Source organism: Octodon degus, unplaced genomic scaffold, assembly GCF_000260255.1.
Source record: "Octodon degus isolate 3935 unplaced genomic scaffold, OctDeg1.0 scaffold00056, whole genome shotgun sequence".
In the NCBI taxonomy this organism is placed as follows: Eukaryota; Metazoa; Chordata; class Mammalia; order Rodentia; family Octodontidae; genus Octodon; species Octodon degus.
Window position 1 is genome coordinate 8,509,256 of NW_004524632.1, and position 16,312 is coordinate 8,525,567.

General features: G+C 59.5%; 2 protein-coding genes across 8 annotated transcripts in view; one reads left to right on the plus strand and one right to left on the minus strand.

Moving 5' to 3' along the window:
- Positions 1-2,152, plus strand: part of Rpl19 (ribosomal protein L19) — a 4,502-nt gene extending 2,350 nt beyond the window's left edge. Inside the window, exons 3-5 of the mRNA XM_004633876.2 lie at positions 755-877; positions 1,567-1,798; positions 1,955-2,152. Coding sequence (XP_004633933.1) covers positions 755-877; positions 1,567-1,798; positions 1,955-2,078 — 479 coding nt within the window. The 3' untranslated portion in view covers positions 2,079-2,152. The remainder of the gene's footprint in view (positions 1-754; positions 878-1,566; positions 1,799-1,954) is intronic.
- Positions 2,153-5,716: 3,564 nt separating this feature from the next.
- On the minus strand, positions 5,717-15,258 carry Stac2 (SH3 and cysteine rich domain 2). Of its 7 annotated transcripts, none has more exons than XM_023718175.1 (11): positions 14,870-15,258; positions 10,330-10,618; positions 9,846-9,943; positions 9,674-9,764; positions 8,680-8,792; positions 8,513-8,585; positions 8,356-8,417; positions 7,989-8,086; positions 7,736-7,787; positions 7,343-7,480; positions 5,717-7,006 (listed from the first exon to the last, which is right to left on the minus strand). In XM_023718175.1, the coding sequence occupies exons 1-11, from the start codon at positions 14,957-14,959 to the stop codon at positions 6,902-6,904; spliced, it is 1,209 nt and encodes a 402-aa protein (XP_023573943.1). In that variant the 5' UTR covers positions 14,960-15,258; the 3' UTR covers positions 5,717-6,901. The 7 variants fall into 7 exon arrangements, with proteins under 7 accessions (XP_023573943.1, XP_023573941.1, XP_023573942.1 ...); XM_023718173.1 differs by having other exon boundaries at positions 7,989-8,110; XM_023718174.1 differs by having other exon boundaries at positions 8,680-8,795.
- Between the last annotated feature and the right edge of the window lie 1,054 nt (positions 15,259-16,312).

Sequence of the window (16,312 nt, forward strand, 5' to 3'; positions counted from 1 at the left end):
GCATGGATAGGATTTAACACAACCACTGGGGTTACATTATAAACTTTGTGAAGCTCCTGAAGCCTGTATTCCTGCTTTGTGGAGGTTAGAGAAAAAGGCTTCTCAAAGCAGTAGCCAGGTGTGGTGAGGCAGAAGGGTCTTGTTCCCAGGCCCGCCTTGACCGCACTGGTGAGCCACTGTCTCAAAAAAAGAAGTAAAGGGATGTCAGGGTGGTGCCACACACCTGTGGTCCTGATACTGGGGACGCATATAGAGTGCCACCAGTTTGAGGCCAGCTACATAGCAAAACCCTGTTTCAGAAATCAAGAGTTTACTCAGGGCATTTGAGCAGATGGCTCTGAGGCACTTGGCTTCCCTCCATGTTTTGCCAGGGATATAGTTTGTCCTGTGCTATAAAACTTTTTAAAAGTAGGGGGAAGATACGCAGAGGCATAAGCACAAGACCTGGACTTCAGTCCCTGGCCGTGCCTTCTCGCCCTGGAGATGGGCGCCCACCAGGCAGCCCCAGAACTGGGCGTGGCAGTTTAAGCCTGTAATCCCAGCACTCAGGAGGTTGAGATCTCCAAGAGATCTCTGTGAGATAAGACTAGCTTGGGGGCACCAAAAATGAACACAGGGCCAGCCCAACTGCATAGTGAGACCTTATCTCAAAAAAATATATAAATGGTAAGGGGGCCAGGCTAAGTGGCACGCTGGGCCTGTCCTGGGCTGTGGCTGGACCCCTGCTGACTCGGGGGCTGCCTTGTGCTTCCAGGTCAGCAGATCCGGAAGTTGATCAAAGATGGGCTGATCATCCGCAAGCCTGTGACTGTCCATTCTCGGGCACGATGCCGGAAGAACACGTTGGCTCGCCGAAAGGGCAGACACATGGGCATCGGTAAGCTCGAGTGGCTCTAGTTAGGAATGTGGGTGAGGCCTGTCTGGGGTGCAGTCATGCTACCGGCATTCTTACACTTTGAGGTTTTGGTGGTTATGTGAAAACCCTGAAGTGTCTTTCTAGTCAGGATAATTGAAGGTCACACTCTGCTTAGAGCTGCTTCTTCACTTTGTACTACTTGCTGCATGCATGAAGTAACGTCAAGGAGTGATTGGTGTGCTGGTGCTTCCTGGGAAATTGAGGTCACATGCAGTGTGGTGGTTCCTAACCTGGGCCCCAGGCTACTCGAGAAGCTGAGGCAGGAGCCCTGGGAATGCAGGTCAGCCTGGCAATCTTGGGGGGAGAAAAGGCTGGAGTGCAGCTTGGTGGTAGAGTGCTTACCTAGCATCCACGTGGCCCCGTGTTCCAGCCACACACACATTCTCACTCTCACAGGCTGAGTAAATGAAATATTTGGAGTCGTTGTAAAACAGGTCATCCACGTAACGATGGGATTGTGTAGTCAGGTGTGATGCAGCCTGTAATCCCAGAGCTTGGGAGCCTGAGGCAGGGGGGTCGCCCTGAGTTTGAGGCCACCTTGGGCTGCATAGTAAGACCCTGCCTTCAACAACAACAAAAAAGGGCCAAGAGCCATCATCTGGTGGTTTGACCTGTGTCATGGCTAATTTCCTAGTTCACTGTCCCCATAGGTAAGCGGAAGGGTACAGCCAACGCCCGAATGCCGGAGAAGGTGACCTGGATGCGCAGAATGCGGATCCTGCGCAGGCTGCTCCGGAGATACCGGGAATCTAAGAAGATCGACCGGCATATGTATCACAGCCTGTACCTGAAGGTGAAGGGGAATGTGTTCAAGAACAAGCGGATCCTCATGGAGCACATCCACAAGCTGAAAGCGGACAAGGCCCGCAAAAAGCTCCTGGCGTAAGTCTCGGGGTGGTCCCAACCTCACAGTGGGGCTCGGGGTTCTAGCACTGTCAGAAAGGAGCCCCGGTGGCTCCCACAACTGCTTCCTCAGAGCTGGCCGGGGTTGTAGGACCTCTGTCCTCCCACATCACATCCTATGCTCTTCCTTGCCAGTGACCAGGCCGAGGCTCGCAGATCGAAGACCAAGGAAGCGCGCAAGCGCCGTGAGGAGCGCCTGCAAGCCAAGAAGGAAGAGATCATCAAGACCCTGTCCAAGGAGGAAGAGACGAAGAAGTAGTGCTCTGCGTGTACAGAGAACGGACAGGTCCCAAATTAAAGAGCTCTTGGCCTTTCCTCTGGGGCCTGCGCAGCCTGCTCTGCTTTCTCCCTGTCCAGCTGTACTGCACCTCGGGTTTCCTTTCAAGGGTGTGGGGCCCAGCCTTTGTGGGGGGGGGTACTGGGGATTGAACTCGACCCTGCGCTTGCCAGGCAAGCACTTATTCTCTTGCGCTATCTCCCTGGCCCCCTTTTGTGTTTTGAGAAGTTTTGTTAAGTAGCCCAAGATGACTCAGACTTGAGAATGTCTTGCTTCGGTCTCCCACTGGTTATAGGTGGACACCACCCTCCCGGGCGTCTTTTTTTTTTTTTTTTTTTTTTTTTTTTAGTATCAGGACCTTGTGCTTGCTGCTGATCCATATCCCTGGCCTCCTGTGATTTACTGTGTAGTCCAGACTGGCTTTGAGTTCACAGTGATCCTCCTGCCTCAGCCTCCTGAGTGTTGGGATTGCAGGCACTCCAGTCTCTGCCTAAAACTCAACCTCTAAGCCTCAGCCAAAACTGTACTGCCACATCTGGTTTGCTGAGAGAACTTTGCCTCTGGGTTGCATAAGGTGTCAGTAGAAGTGAAGGTGCAAAGTTTTTAAGGCAGGACCTTACTGTGCAGCCCAGGCTTAGAGCCACTGTGTTGTTTCTTTGTGTCTGCTTAATGGGAAGTGGATTTGACTTTCCCACCTAATTGTGGGAATAATTGCCAGTCAGTTCTTCAGCCAAGAATCTGGGCAAGGGGGCCGGGGAGATGGCTCAGAGGAATAAGTGCTTGCCAAGGGCCTGAGTTCAATCCCCAGTTCTGAAAAAAAAAAAAAAAAAATCTGGGCGAGGTGGGAATAGGCTCTTGGCACTATTTTCAGCCTACAGACGGAAGTCTGTCCTTCACCACAGCTCTGTTGTGTAGGCTGAGTGCACATCATGCGGGTTTTGGAGCCTGAACTCAGGTAGCAGTGATGCTGGTCAGGCAGCCAGCTATAGGAGGGGTGCGGTTTGGGGACGTGACCAGCTTGGTTCTCGGCTCATCTAAAATGAGGACCCTCCTGGCAGTGCCCTCCCAGAGTGTACGAGGCAGAGCAGGGAGAGTAGCACCAAGGGGGACAGGAGGTGCAGTCTGGGCTACAAGCTGTGCTGGTCTCTGCCTACTGTGACCTCTTTGGTACAAGGCCGATGGCACCTAGAGCCTGCCTTCCCAGCCGGCCTTCCTGGCCAAGGACACGGCGCCGGAGCCGGTACAGCTGCTGCCCAGAAGGTGGCGCTGCTCCCTCGGGGGTGCAACTCCATGGCAAGCTGTGCATCCCTGGGCTTGGTTCCTTGGGTTTCTAGAAAGTGAGGGGAAGGGGCTGGTAAGCCAAGGAGCAACCTGCCTCCTGGGATTCCTGGCGCATTGTCACTTGGCGCTTCTACCACTGGGCCACATTCCCAGGCCCACCACTTCCTGAAGCTCTGCCCTGCACCTCTGCCACTTCCCAGGGAATCGAAGTAGAAGCACCTTAGAGTCACCAAGCTCCTCGAGGGCCTGGAAACATCTGGCTGTACCAGAGATGGTCAAAAACAAGAAAAAAAGCCTTTGATGTTCCTAAACTGAGTGTAGTAAAAAGGGTGTGGCAGAGCACGTCTGTGAGCCCAGCACTCAGCCACCAGGACAGGAAGAACTCAAGTTTGAACTCAGCCTGGGCAATATAGCAAGGAGGACTGTCTCGGAATTGAAGTTTAAAAGCGCTGCGGGCCCTGCATGCTGGCACACCTGTAATCCCAGCACTCGGGAGACTGAGGCAGGAGGTTCACTGCTAGTGTGAGGCTGCCCTGGGTTACCTAGTCAAGGCCAGGCTAGCTACACTGACCTGCATTACATATGTGAGGTGCGCTCCCAATACTATGTGCTGGGAAAGGTCTGGGTCAGTCCGCCGTTGAACTGAGGCTCTTGCACTTGCCAGACAAGTGCTTATTCTACTGAGCCACATCCCCGGCCCCACCTGGCCTCCTTTGAGGCAGCTGGTATCTACCCATCCTTTAGGCTGCTCTGGCTCATGTCTCCAGGTGACCTTTGCCCCTGTGGTGCATGAGGAGTAGGAGGGGGCTACTGCAGTGGGGCATGGCCCTCAGGGTCCTAGCTGTCCTCTGCCCCAGCTTGGTGGTTGCTGATGCAGACTGTGAGTGGGTGCAGAGGGCAGGGCACCAGCTGTCCCCAGCCCTGAGGCTGCAAGCAGGCTGCTGGTGGCTCAGCCACCCGGAAAAGCTGCTGTGCTCGGCAGTGCGGCAAAGAGGCCGAGCGAAGGGGTGCGGCAGCTGCTGGGCTGGCAGCCACACTGAGGTGCAGAATGAGTTACTGAGGCGTCCAAGAAGGGGCTCCCATCCCTAGGGCACCACCTCAGCCCGCCAGGTGTCTAGTTTTCACTTTGGGACTCTGGGCAGCAAGGAAGTAGAGCTAAGCTGGGAGAAAAGATATGGTTCCTTCTATTTTCAGTACTGGGGATGAAAGACTTGTTAGTCTCCCTGACTTGTCCAGTGTGGGTTTTTTTTTAAATTATTTATTTTGTGTGTGTGTGGCCAGCTCAGCCCACCTGGGGGTGGGGCTGGCTGGCATGTGGTGCTGGGGGATTGAACCGCGGTCCCTGTGCTTTGCTAAGCTTGTTCTAAGTGGGTGCTTTAGACCACTGAGCCATCTCACCAGCCCCAGTCTGGGTTTTAACTTGAGCTTCCCAGAGTGATGAGCTGACAAGCGTGGACCACCCTTCCTGGCTAGAAAAAGCATCATTGGGGCCCGGGAGATTGCTCGGTGGAATAAGCACTTGCCTGGCAAGCGCAAGGGCCCGAGTTCAATCCCTGGTTCCACACACACACACAAAAAACATTATTTCAGGGACTGCCTTGCTCACTGATTTCTTTGGGAGACTTGGCGCTGCTCATTAGCTTGCTCTGGACCTGTTTCCCCATATGAACAGAGCAGAATTGGGCTGCAGTCTGCAAGACCTCAGGTTCCCTACCATCTGTGCCTTAGGGTCCTCATCTAGTTGAAGACCAACCGCTGTCCTGCTAACAGGCAAGATGTCCTACTGGGGAGGGCTGGGACCACCAGGGTGAAAGACGCTGGGCTCTAGCACTCGAGGGCCAGGCCCCAAAGCGCACCTATAAATATCTGGGGCTCAGGGGCACGCACCTCTGTGCTCTGCTGGCAGGCGCGGGTGGGTTGTGGTCCGGTAGCTAGGGGAGGGCATGCTGAGTCATCAGCCCTGAATCTGAGCATGTCCCTGCAGGCAGCAGTCTCCAGGGGGCTGCGGAAGCTAGGCCGATCTGCGTGGGGGCCAAGCCCTCCGCGCCAAGGCAAATGGGCCTTACAGGACACTTCTGGGTGGGCAAGTGTGGTCCTGAGGGTCGGAGATGTGTGCTTACCCCCTGTGGCATTGGAGAGGGACCACAGCCCTCCAGCGTCCCCTTCCCTGGGGCCCTCTCCACCCTTTCCCCCTCCCCTCCTTGCCCTGCCAGTTGGGTGCCAGCCCCTGCCCCGCGTCGTACATGTCAGCTGTGACCCAAATCCTGTCATCCCACCCCCTCGCGCGTGCTGCTCCAGCCACGACTGTAGCCATGCTCCACTCTTCAAAGCAGACAGCCGGGACAAAATACATTTAATTAGGGCCTGGGGCTCCGCAGGGCCAGACAGACCCGCCATGCAGCCTGGTGTACAGTGGGCATCGGCCGCCCCGGGGGTATCGCTGGGGGGCCTCATGGCAGCAAACAGGGCAGTGTGGCTTGAGCCCCCTCTGAGGAGGAGAAGGGGAGAACCTGTGTGCCTCTCACCATGGGGGTTGTGACTGCCCGGGAGGGGGGCATTGGCTGGCATGACCAAGGGCACAACAGGAGGCTCCGAGCTTGGGGAAGGAAAGCTGGCACCAGAATAAAGCAGCCTGCAAGACGGAGGTCTCGTGGGATGGCCCTCCGGTCCTGCTCCCCTCATTTCCTGGGACTCCAGAATTCTTCATCCTTGCCTGTCTCCTCCCCCTCTTCCTCTGATGTGTCCAGGACAAAGGGGCAGACAGCTACAAAGGGACACACAGCCCCCTGTCCTGAAGAACCGGAGAAGGGTGAAGGAGGGGTGTCCCGCTGTTGTCAGGGCAACCTGAAGGTGACATGGGGTGGTTTGGACCAAGTGTGGGCCGGGACTGGTTCTCAGGCCACTTTCCGAGCCCAGATTGCTCTGTGGTGATCATCTATTGAGGGGACAGTCTCAACTTGTCACATCTGTGGAGACCTCTGCCCTCCCCCCTCTGTAGGACCAGGTTTCAAGTAGTGGGAGAGATTCCTGCAGAACTTGCCTGAGAAGTGAAGAGGTGACAGAGACGTGGAGACTAAGAGGGGGCCCAGGGGCCCTGCCATGGCACTGGATCCCCCCTCGGGGGCAAAGGGCTGAGGGGTGCAGAAAGCCCCCATAGTGCCACTTACAAAGGGGCCGGTGTAAACAGACCCAAGCAAAGGCTCTGAAGGCGTGGGTTCAGGCATGCAGAGGCTGCACGGGCAGGTGGGGAGTCTGGGTATCCTAGGGGCCTGTCCAACACAGGACTCAGTGCAGTGGCCAGATTTGGGGTACCCAGGCACTGTGGGGGACCTACCTACAGCTTCCAACTTCCAGTCCCAGGGGATCAGCCCAGCAGGGTGCCTCACCCAAGAAATAAAACCTCCCAAGGGTTGAGGGTCCCGGGAGAGGGGGAGAGGGGCAGAAGAAGCAGGGTGTCAGGATGCCCGCACCCCTTCCCATCAGATGCCAGTCAGGGCACAGGCAGCTCCACTCGCCCTGAGCCCTCAGATCTCATTCAGGGCGTCAGCCGGCACTAGGCCCCGCTTCCTGCCGCTGCTGACACGGATGAAGCCATCTGCATCTCCGCTTCTGCCCACGCCAACGCAGATCTGCACGAGATGGAGGTGGTACTGAGCCCTGACCCAGAGGCCTGCTGACGCCCCAGGTCCCGGGACGGGGTCTAGCACCTGTCCCATCCCCATCTCTTATTTTTTGGTTTTTTTGAGACAGGGTTTAGCTGTGTAGCCCAGGCTGGCCTCCTGGCACTCCTGCCTCAGCCTCCAGTGTGCTGGGATTACAGGCGTGTACCACCCGTCTGGCTCCCTTCCCAGTCCTCAGAGGAATAAAGGGGAAAGGACTTCCAGGTAACAGCAAGCCAGCCCCAGAGTCCACGTTCACATGTGCTTCTCTGGTGCTGCCGCGGTCATTCGCAGGGCTGGGCTCACCTGGTTTTCCTTGAGGCTCAGGTAACCCTGCTCTTTACTTCCCGAGAAGGACCGGCAGCAGCGCCACACGTTCTCGCCTGGCCTTACCCGCTGCACAAAATTGGCCGGGAAAAAGCCCACGCGGTCGCCGATCTTGCCCTGGGGGAGAGGCCACTGTTAGCCCAAGCCCCTGCTGCTTCAGGACCGACTTCTGCTTAGCTCTGGACCTGGGCTCCCAGCCAGCTGACCATGGGCTTCTTTGGGGCTGGGGAGGCTGGGAGGGAGGAGAGGGACACAACCAGCACAGGGCAAGTCAGAGCACAGTGAGGGCAGAGCTAGGGAGATCTGAGGGGCTTGGAGAGAAGTGGGCACAGCCATCGGGTCCCGAGTCCCCCACACCACCCCCCAAGGCACCTTCCACCAGTCTTCGTTGGAGTCATCCACCAGCAAGATTCGATCTCCAGGCCTGCAGAAAGAGAGCCATGCAGGCGCGGGCGTGCCCCAGAGGGGCCAGCCTGCAGTCATTGTGGCCTTCAGAGCCCACCCAACTCCAGTCCTGCAGGGCCTGAGCCCCCTCCCTCCCTCCAGGGAGCCCCTCCCCCACGTGCCCCGGTTGGGGGTGCAGAGCTGGGAAACCCGCAGCTGCTGGAACACAGAAAGGACTCACTGCAGGGCCAGGTCGTTGCTCTCCTGGGGCAGGAACTTGTAGAGGGCTACGTAGGAGTACATGGGCCCCACCTCCTTCCGCAGGGTCGCCTTGGGGGGCTGGGGAGAAGCGCTGGGTGGGCGCTGAGGGTACAAGCCTTTCGCTGCCCCACCGTGGCCTACTCGGAGAGCCTGCCTGGGGACCTGAGGTGCCAGACCCTCCCTGGGGAAGCAAGCACAGGTGACAGAAGGTCCCCTGGGGCTCTCACCCTGACACTGCCAGTCCCCCAAGCATTCAGGACAAATCTGGGAGCAGTGGCTCCGCCCCTCACACACGCCAGAACAGTGGCCTGCTGAGCCAGGGACACCGCCCCGCCGGGGCCTCTTACCTGCTGCCCAGGGCTCCGCTCCTCTGCTCCTGACTCTTCGCTCTCAGCCAGGGATGTGAACACTGGGGTCACAGGGCGGGGCCAGATGTGAGTGTACCCCCCATTCCCTCCCCTCTCCCCCTCCCCCCTCCCGCATCCCGCGCCTTCCCTTGCTCACCACCGTCGCTGGGCCCCTCCTCAGAGCTGCGGATGCTGCCCTCCCCGTCCTCAGCCAGCTCGTCGCGCTCACTCTGGGCACAGGGGAGGAGGCCAGCTCAGTCCCAGCACTATGGCACCGCAGCCCCTCCCCTCGGTCTCTCCCCTCTCCTCTCTCCCCTTCAGTACCAGGCTCCGCGTGGGGGACTCAGATGTACTGCTGAAGCTGGAGCGGTTCATCAGGGCCAGGGACGTGCCATAGCGCAGGGTCTCGTATACCGGGTCCACCTTCCCACCGGGCCCTGCTGGGCAGGCCAGAATCTGCAGCCTGGCCCCGGCTCACCCAACTCCTGGCCGCGCTGTCATCCCCTCCCTGGCTGCCCCAATCCTCCTCCTCCCTGTGGCCTCTATGTATCCTCCCAGGGTGCCCAGGCGGAGACCCGGATGCCTTGCTGTCCCGTTGCCCGGAGCCACTGCAGCCCTTCACTCAACCTGCCAGGTCTTGGAGAACACACACAGATTGCTCCTCTACTGCTGCGGGTGTGGTCCAAGCTCCCAAGCTCTGGGCAACCTCGTGGCCTCCCAACCCCGCTCCTCAGGCCCTCAATCGAGCCCATCCAACCTATGAGGCAGCCGCAATGCTGTCATCAAAACCAAGATTTCTCTTAGAATTAGACTGTTAGCCAGGTTTGGGGTGGATAACCCCAGCACTCTGGGAGGCTGAGGAAGGAGGATCTTTTTTCTTTTTTTGCAGAACCGGGGATTGAACTCAGGCCCTTGCCCTTGCCAGGGAAGCGCTTATTCCACTGAGCCATCTCCCCGGCCCCAGGAGGATCCTTAAATTTGAGCCCAGCCTGGACAATTCAGTGAAGCTGTCTCAAAATAAAAACCTATGGAACCTCTGGGTTCAAGCTCCAGGACTTCAATCGATCAGTCAAGAGCAGTCAATGTGGGCTGGTGAGATGGCTCAGTGGTCTAAAGCGCCTACTTAGAACAAGCTAAGCTAAGCAAAGCACAGGGACCGCGGTTCAATCCCCAGCACCACATGCCAGCCAGCCCCGCCCCCTGGTGGGCTGAGCTGGCCACGCACACACACACACACACACACACACACACACATATTAAAAAAAAAAAAAAAAAAAAAGAGCAGGAAACAGCCCCGTCTTGCTTCCGGGACACTCACCTGTGGGTAGGGACTCTCTGCTCAGGGTACAGGCTGGTGGTGGCTCGTGCACCAGGAGCGGGGAGCTGAAGTTGCGGCGGAAGGAGGCAGACTGTCAGGGGAGCAGAGGCGGAGGTCAGGGCTGCGGGGCGCCCAGGAGGCCCGGCTGTAGGGCCCAGGAAACCCCGCTCACCGTCTTGCCCGGGCATTGCTGGTGGGAGGTCTCCTCTGAGCACCAGAGGTGGACACTGGCCTTGCAGCTCCTACAGCGCAGGCCCTGCTTGGAGTTTCCTGGAAGATTTGGGGTTCAGCCCGAGGCTTGGTCAAGAGCAAGCACAACCCTGGGCACAGCAGGCAGGCAAGGGCACAGGAAGTGCAGGACTGGGCGTCCTCCGCCTATACAGGCAGGCTCAGTGGCTTGGAAGCCCAGCGAGGCTCAAAGAGCACAGGCGCCAATATGCTGCACGCAGCCACCTGGCGACACTCTTCTTCGTCGGTGTCCCACCGAGGTGCTGCTCACGCCCCTGACCGTGCTGCCCCTGCCTTCCCTGCTTTTTACAGCACGGGGTGAACCCAGGGCCTCACACGGGCTGGGCAGCACCCTGGAGAAGGGACACAGCCAGCGCCTGGATGGTGCCCCGTCACCCACCAGCCTCCCCCTGGGGCCCAGAGCCTACCCACGATGAGCTGGTGGCACAGCTGGCATGGGCTGGCGCGCTTGAAGACGTACTCCTGGAAGCCGTGCAGCCTGGAAGGCTTAAGCGGTGCCAGGGGGCGCAGCGCTGGACAGGGGGAGGGTGCTGGAGAGGACGTGGGCGGCGGGGAGGGCGGGGGCAGCGGGGTCGGGGGCGTGAGCAGCACCTCGGTGGGACGCTTGAGCTCGGAGCTGGAGCGCAGGAAGAAGTTCTCCATGCTCTTGCTCCTTAGGATGGTCTTGAGGGACAGCGAGCGCTTGAACCGCTGCAGCTGGGGAGGGGGGTGCGGTGTGGGGACCAGAGCATGGACAGCCGGGGTGGTGCATGCCTGTGACCCGTGCTCAGGAGGCTGAGACAGGAGGGTGGCTCCCAGTGTGGGTCTGAATCTTTCTGTGACCCTGTGGACCCGGCCTTGCCACCCGTGCCTCCCTGAGCAGCCACCTTGCAGGTGCTGGGACTTTGTGCTTCCTGGGAGCCCTGCCACACCTGTCCTCTGTCATCTCATGAACACCTCTGCAGCCTCCCAGACCTTCCCACAGCGCCCTGCTGCGGTGGACCTCACCCTCCACTGGCGCCCTTGTGCCAGTCCTGACCTGCCAGCCCACCCCAGCCTCACCCCAGCTTACTGCTGTCACTGCCCCTCACTCCCTCAGGAAATGATGACTTTGGAGACAGGATCTTGCTAAGTTGCCCCAGGTGGCTTTGAGTTTGAGTGGCAGGGATTAAGGACCAACACTGTCCCCCAGGCCCCCACCGGGGGTGTCGCCCCCACAGGCATTGGTGGGCTGGCCACAGCAGGTGAGGGGCCAGAACCCTCTCCCCAGTGCTCACTCTAGCATACTTGGGTCACCCAGAGCCTTGAGGGCGCCTCCACCTGCCCATTCCTTCCCGCCAGTGCACAAAGGCGCAGACCTGCCTCTGGGCAGTGCGACTTGGCCAGGCCTCCTGGCTGGGGCTCCAGGAGGCCTGTGTGCCATGGCCGCCCGCCTAGTCATGGTGCCAAGGCGATGGGGTGATGGCCTCCAGCTCGTGCAGGCATCATGATGGACGGGGAACAGGCATGGCTGGGCGCAGGCAGCCACAGTGTCTGCTGGGAGGCCAGGGCCTCAGGTCCTGCACAGGGGCTGCCCTAGCCTGGCACTTGAATGTGGTTTGTGTCAGGCAGGGCTTACGGGCTCTCGGAGGCCCCATGAGGGTGGATGTTCCCTCACTGTTCTGTCCAGGGACCCTGGGCATAGACCAGCACATACAGAAGGCAAAACTCAGCAGATGAGCTGGATGGCAAGAGTGAACCTACCAACTGAAGGCAAAATTCGCTGCCCTGAACCTCAGTCTACCTATTTTTGTTTCTCTCTTGCACCCTTTTTTTGCTGTCCCAGGGATTAAACTCAGGATCACCCCTGAATACCACTCATGGCATGCAGTTCAGGCTGGCCTTGAACTCACTATATAGTCAGGTTGGCCTCAAAATTGCAGTGATCCTCCTGCCTCAGCCTTTCTAATGCCGGGGATGACAGGAATGCACCACCGCACACCCAGCTTTGAGCTCGCATTTCTTTCTTTAATTTTTGGTACCAGGAATTGAGTTCAGGTGCTTGTGCTTGCCACGCACAATGGCTGTACCCTGAGCTATATCCCCGGCCTGCTGAGCTAGTGTCTCATCTCCAGCATCCAGTTAGTTCTGGCACCACCCTCCGAGGAGGTAACTGCAGAACTGGGGATTGAACTCAGGCCCCTGCGCTCTCTCCTGCCTTTCAGGTGAGCATCTGAAGCTCTGGGGGTTAAAATCCTCAGCAGCTAAGGAGCAGAGATGGGCTCTGATCGAGGCTGCTAAAGCCAGAATGTCCAGGAGCAACTGTGGACCCACCCTGCTCTCAGCCGTGCCAAGGCTCATCCACTGGGTCAGACAAGGGATTCAGGACTGTCCTGAGGGACTGGCCAGCTAGAATGCCCCCCCCTGCTGTGCCCGCTCTGCCTGGGGCTCAGTTCTTGCTTTGGGAAGCCTGCAAGGGCTTGGGACCACACCATCTTTGGGCAGCCGGTTTCCAGAAGTGCTTCCCTACGTACAGAGAAACCTGCCTCACTGTGACTTTTGCCCCGACCCCTGTTTCCCCTTCCAAGCTAGCAGTGCCACAGGGACCCTCACAGGACAAGATCCCAAACCTCCCCACGCTGCAGCCTGCCCTGCTTCCTGGTACTCCTCTCCCTGGTCTCGGTGTCAACAGCCATTGCTGCAGGGTACCAGGAGCCTCTGGAACATGATGTTCCCCAGCAACAGGGCAGCTCCTCTGTGCCAGCCAAGTTCCTGGCTCAACTGAGGGCCCCAGGTCCCTGGAGGGTGAAGTGGGAAGGGACAATGTGCCACCTGGGGTAACTGGCCGATGCCAAGGGATATGGCCAGAGGGCAGAATGGGGCATCTCTGCCAAATGGCTTGTTGCCTGGCTACTCCAGGGATATCTACATCTGGCTTGGCCACTTGGACCTAACTTCACCACTGCTGGCCAGCTCTGCCCCTCCTGGGACTCCACACCTCTGCTCTGCGCCCACCAGCCATCGTGAGGGGCCATGCCTTAGCACAGAGAGAAGTTGCTGCATTGTGTTTCCTCCTGAGGCTCCCCAGCTTGTCCCCAGATCTGTTCTCCTGGGAAGCCCTCCCCATTTGCCCCCTCCCCATGGCTCCTGGGCGGCCCCTTCTTTCTTCGATGTCCCACAGCAGCTCCCAAAAGGGCACCAGGCATCTGGCAATAAGTGGCAGCAGACACAGTGCAAGCTGACTCAGACAGCAGGGGAGGCCTGGCAGGGCCTCCCCAGGGGTGGTCCAAGGGGGTGCGGTGCAGCCAACCCCAGTGTGCTAGGAGGAGTGAGAGGAGCAAGACCCCTGGGAGGACTGGTGAGTGGGTAGCTACAGAACCGGGCCCCAGGCTTTGGGGTAGCAGGAGGCTGGACCTGGGCTGTCAAGCAATGCCCAAGGGGGCACCAAGTGGATGCAGAGCTCTGGAATGTTGGCTTCCCTGCCTGACAGTGACCCCCATTAGACCTGTCTCCAACCCTGAACTGGGTGGGCAGCACCCCCTCACTTCCCACCCGTAGACTCTGAAGGCCCAAGCTCCTTTGAGCCAGGAGGTGGTGACATTGGAGGGTCCTTGGGCTGGGAAGAGGCAGGTAAGCGCTTCCAGGCCTGACCTCCCCTCCCACACAGGCTGAGCCAGCAGTCCTCTGAGTGCTGAGGTGGCACTGCCCAGAACTCCTGCTTGTGCCGCCTGGAGCAGCTCCTGGGGAAGAAAGAGGGTGCCACAGCAGATAGGCCTCAGTGCAGGAGCCTGGGGGGCCCCAAGGCCCCAGCAAGCAGGGGTGGCTGAGAAGACTGGGGGCACCCCAGGGTGTGGCTCTGACCTGGGACTGCCTGTCAGAGCTGTCACAAATACCCCAGCATCTCATCCCCTTCCCCAGAGAGGATGGAGGAAAGGCTGGGCGTCTCAGCCTGGTGGATGGAGGACAGAGGTCACATGGGCACGGATTCTGGCCAGGTCCCCCGTCAGACCCCACCAGAGCCCCTTCACCTCCCTCCCCTCACTCCGTGTCCTTGACCTTGAATTAACCTCTTATGGGGAGGGTGGTAGGGATGGATTCGGGAAGGTGGAGCCCAAACCCTCCCCCACCCCCACCCACCCCTGCCTAGTTGTCCTCAGGGCTCCTTCTCTTTAGGTAACAGTGAAGAAGGTCTTGGCCAGAAGTCAGGGGACAGACAGGGGATACAGCCCCTTCTTTCTTGGGTGGCTTTGGCAGAACTTGTTTTTAAAGTGCCCAGAACTCTAGAGGAATGTGTTTAGACGAGCTAGGCCTCCCCCAACCCCTTCAAGCCCGAGTCTGGACCCTGCCTGCCTTGCTGGGGAATAATTTATTCATTGTGACTCCCGCAGGATCAACCATCATACATAATTAGGGTTAATTATGACATTCATTAATTACGACTTCTCCTTTTTCGCTGCTCCACCCCCGTTCCCCGGTGGGGGTGGGGCCGCCCCTGACTGCTCCAGAGACGCAGAGAACACTCGGGGGGCCCCCGCCGGACCGAAGACCCGCGCTGCCGCAGCTCCGGGCAGGCGCGGACGACGAAGCTGTGCACTCCGACTCGGAGCCTCCCCAGGCTGGGGGTTTGGGAGTGCGAGACAGCTATAGGTTCCGGAGACCCAGGCACCCACAGATGAACGCACACGCTGACACCCGGATGAGCCAGACAGGTGCAGCGACATTGAGCCAAGCGCCCCGCACGCACACGCACCGTCCACACCAGCGGCGCGCGTTCCCCGCTGGTGACAGCCTCGCTGGCGTGGCGCGGCGCGGCCGAGCAGCCGGGGTCCCCGAGTCCCCTCGTCACTCACCCCCCCCCACTCACCCCCCCCACCCCGGATGGCTGCGCAGCTCTGGGGCTTCCTTGCGCCCCGCCAGCCCCCCGTGACTCCCAAGGATCCCTCGTGGCTAAGGTCTCCGGGGGATCCGGACCTCGCGCCCCCTCGTTACCTTAGTTTCCTGGGTCACCGACCCAGTCCCCGCGGAGCTGCGGGCGGCCGCGTCCTCGGGTTCATTCTCCTTCTCGCTCATCTCGGTCATGGTCGGGGACAGGACCGGCCCCGACGGCAGGCGACTCACCGGCCCCGCCGTCCCCTAGGTGATCGCGCCCCGAGCCCCTCAGGAGGACCTCGCCCGGACACAGCAGCCCCCGCCCCGGGGCTCGGGCGGGAAAAGTTGCTGGGACCCCAGGCGCGGGGACCGACAGTCTGCAGAGAATACGACCGGTGCGGGCAGGGGACGTGGGTGCGAGCAAACGGGCGGCAGCCGAGCTGTCCGAGCCCGGCCCGCCGCTCCCTCTGCGCCCGCCCATCGCGCCCCTCCCGGCCCGGCCGGCGCCCGCGGCCCCTCCGCCCAGTCCCCGCCGCCCAACTTTGATTTAGGAGGTCGCGTGTCCCCGCCCCTCCGTTGCCATGCAAATCACCTTCCCTGCTATTGGCTATTGCAGTGGCCAGGAGGGAAGGGGGCGGGGTTTTAGGGGGCTCGACTGGAGCGGGCGGGGCTTGAGAGGCGCAGGCGAGAAGAGTGTTTACGCTGAAAACCCGGGGATGCTTTTAAGTGGACTGGGTCACCGTCGTGGAGTCTGGGTTGGGGCTGCAGGAAATGCGAGGTTGGATCTACAGCAGCAGAGCCGAGAGAAAGACCGAAGTTAGGACTTCCTCATAGTGGAGACCGGGAGATACTGCACCTTGACAAGGAAGGTGGGGACCGGTGCTCGCCATCGACTGGATGCCTCCCTGCCTCCGCTCTCTCCAAGTACACACACGCTGGCTGGCTGAGTAGGGGAGACTACTCGAGGGACCCCCAAGCCGGGCTAGAGCGGCCTTCCTCAAGGATTGGAAGCAGCACTGTAATCTGGGCTTGGTGTTGGGGCCTCAGCAGAAGAGGGGGCCCGTTTTGATGCTTAAAGTCCCCAACTTCTCCAGGACACACACACACACACACACACACACACACACACACACACGGTCACAGCTACAAGAGGAGTTTGGCAGGGTCGGGGACTCCACAGCATCCCTGCCTCCCCACCTGAAGCTGCTGAGCTTCTGCCTCCGAGGCCTGGTGGCTCCCCGGTGCCCTTCCCCCAAGCCCCCCACACCCCTAGACCTATTTCCAGCTCAGCTTCAGCGCTTGGCCTGCCCAAGGAAAGGGACCTCCGAGACACAGTCTGGTGGTGACAGACCCCTTCTTTGGGTGTGAATGCAGAGATTTCTGCTTGAAATCTTCCTCTCCCTGCTGTGGATGAGATGGGGGCCTCCATAGGGGTCCTGCCTTTCCAGGGGCCAGCCACATCCAGGACCTCTGGACTGCCCTGAGTGAGCTCAGCCTGGAAGCCCTGCTCGGGTTACTGTGTCCAGAAACAGATTTATTTACCAGCAGTGCAAGAAGTAGGGC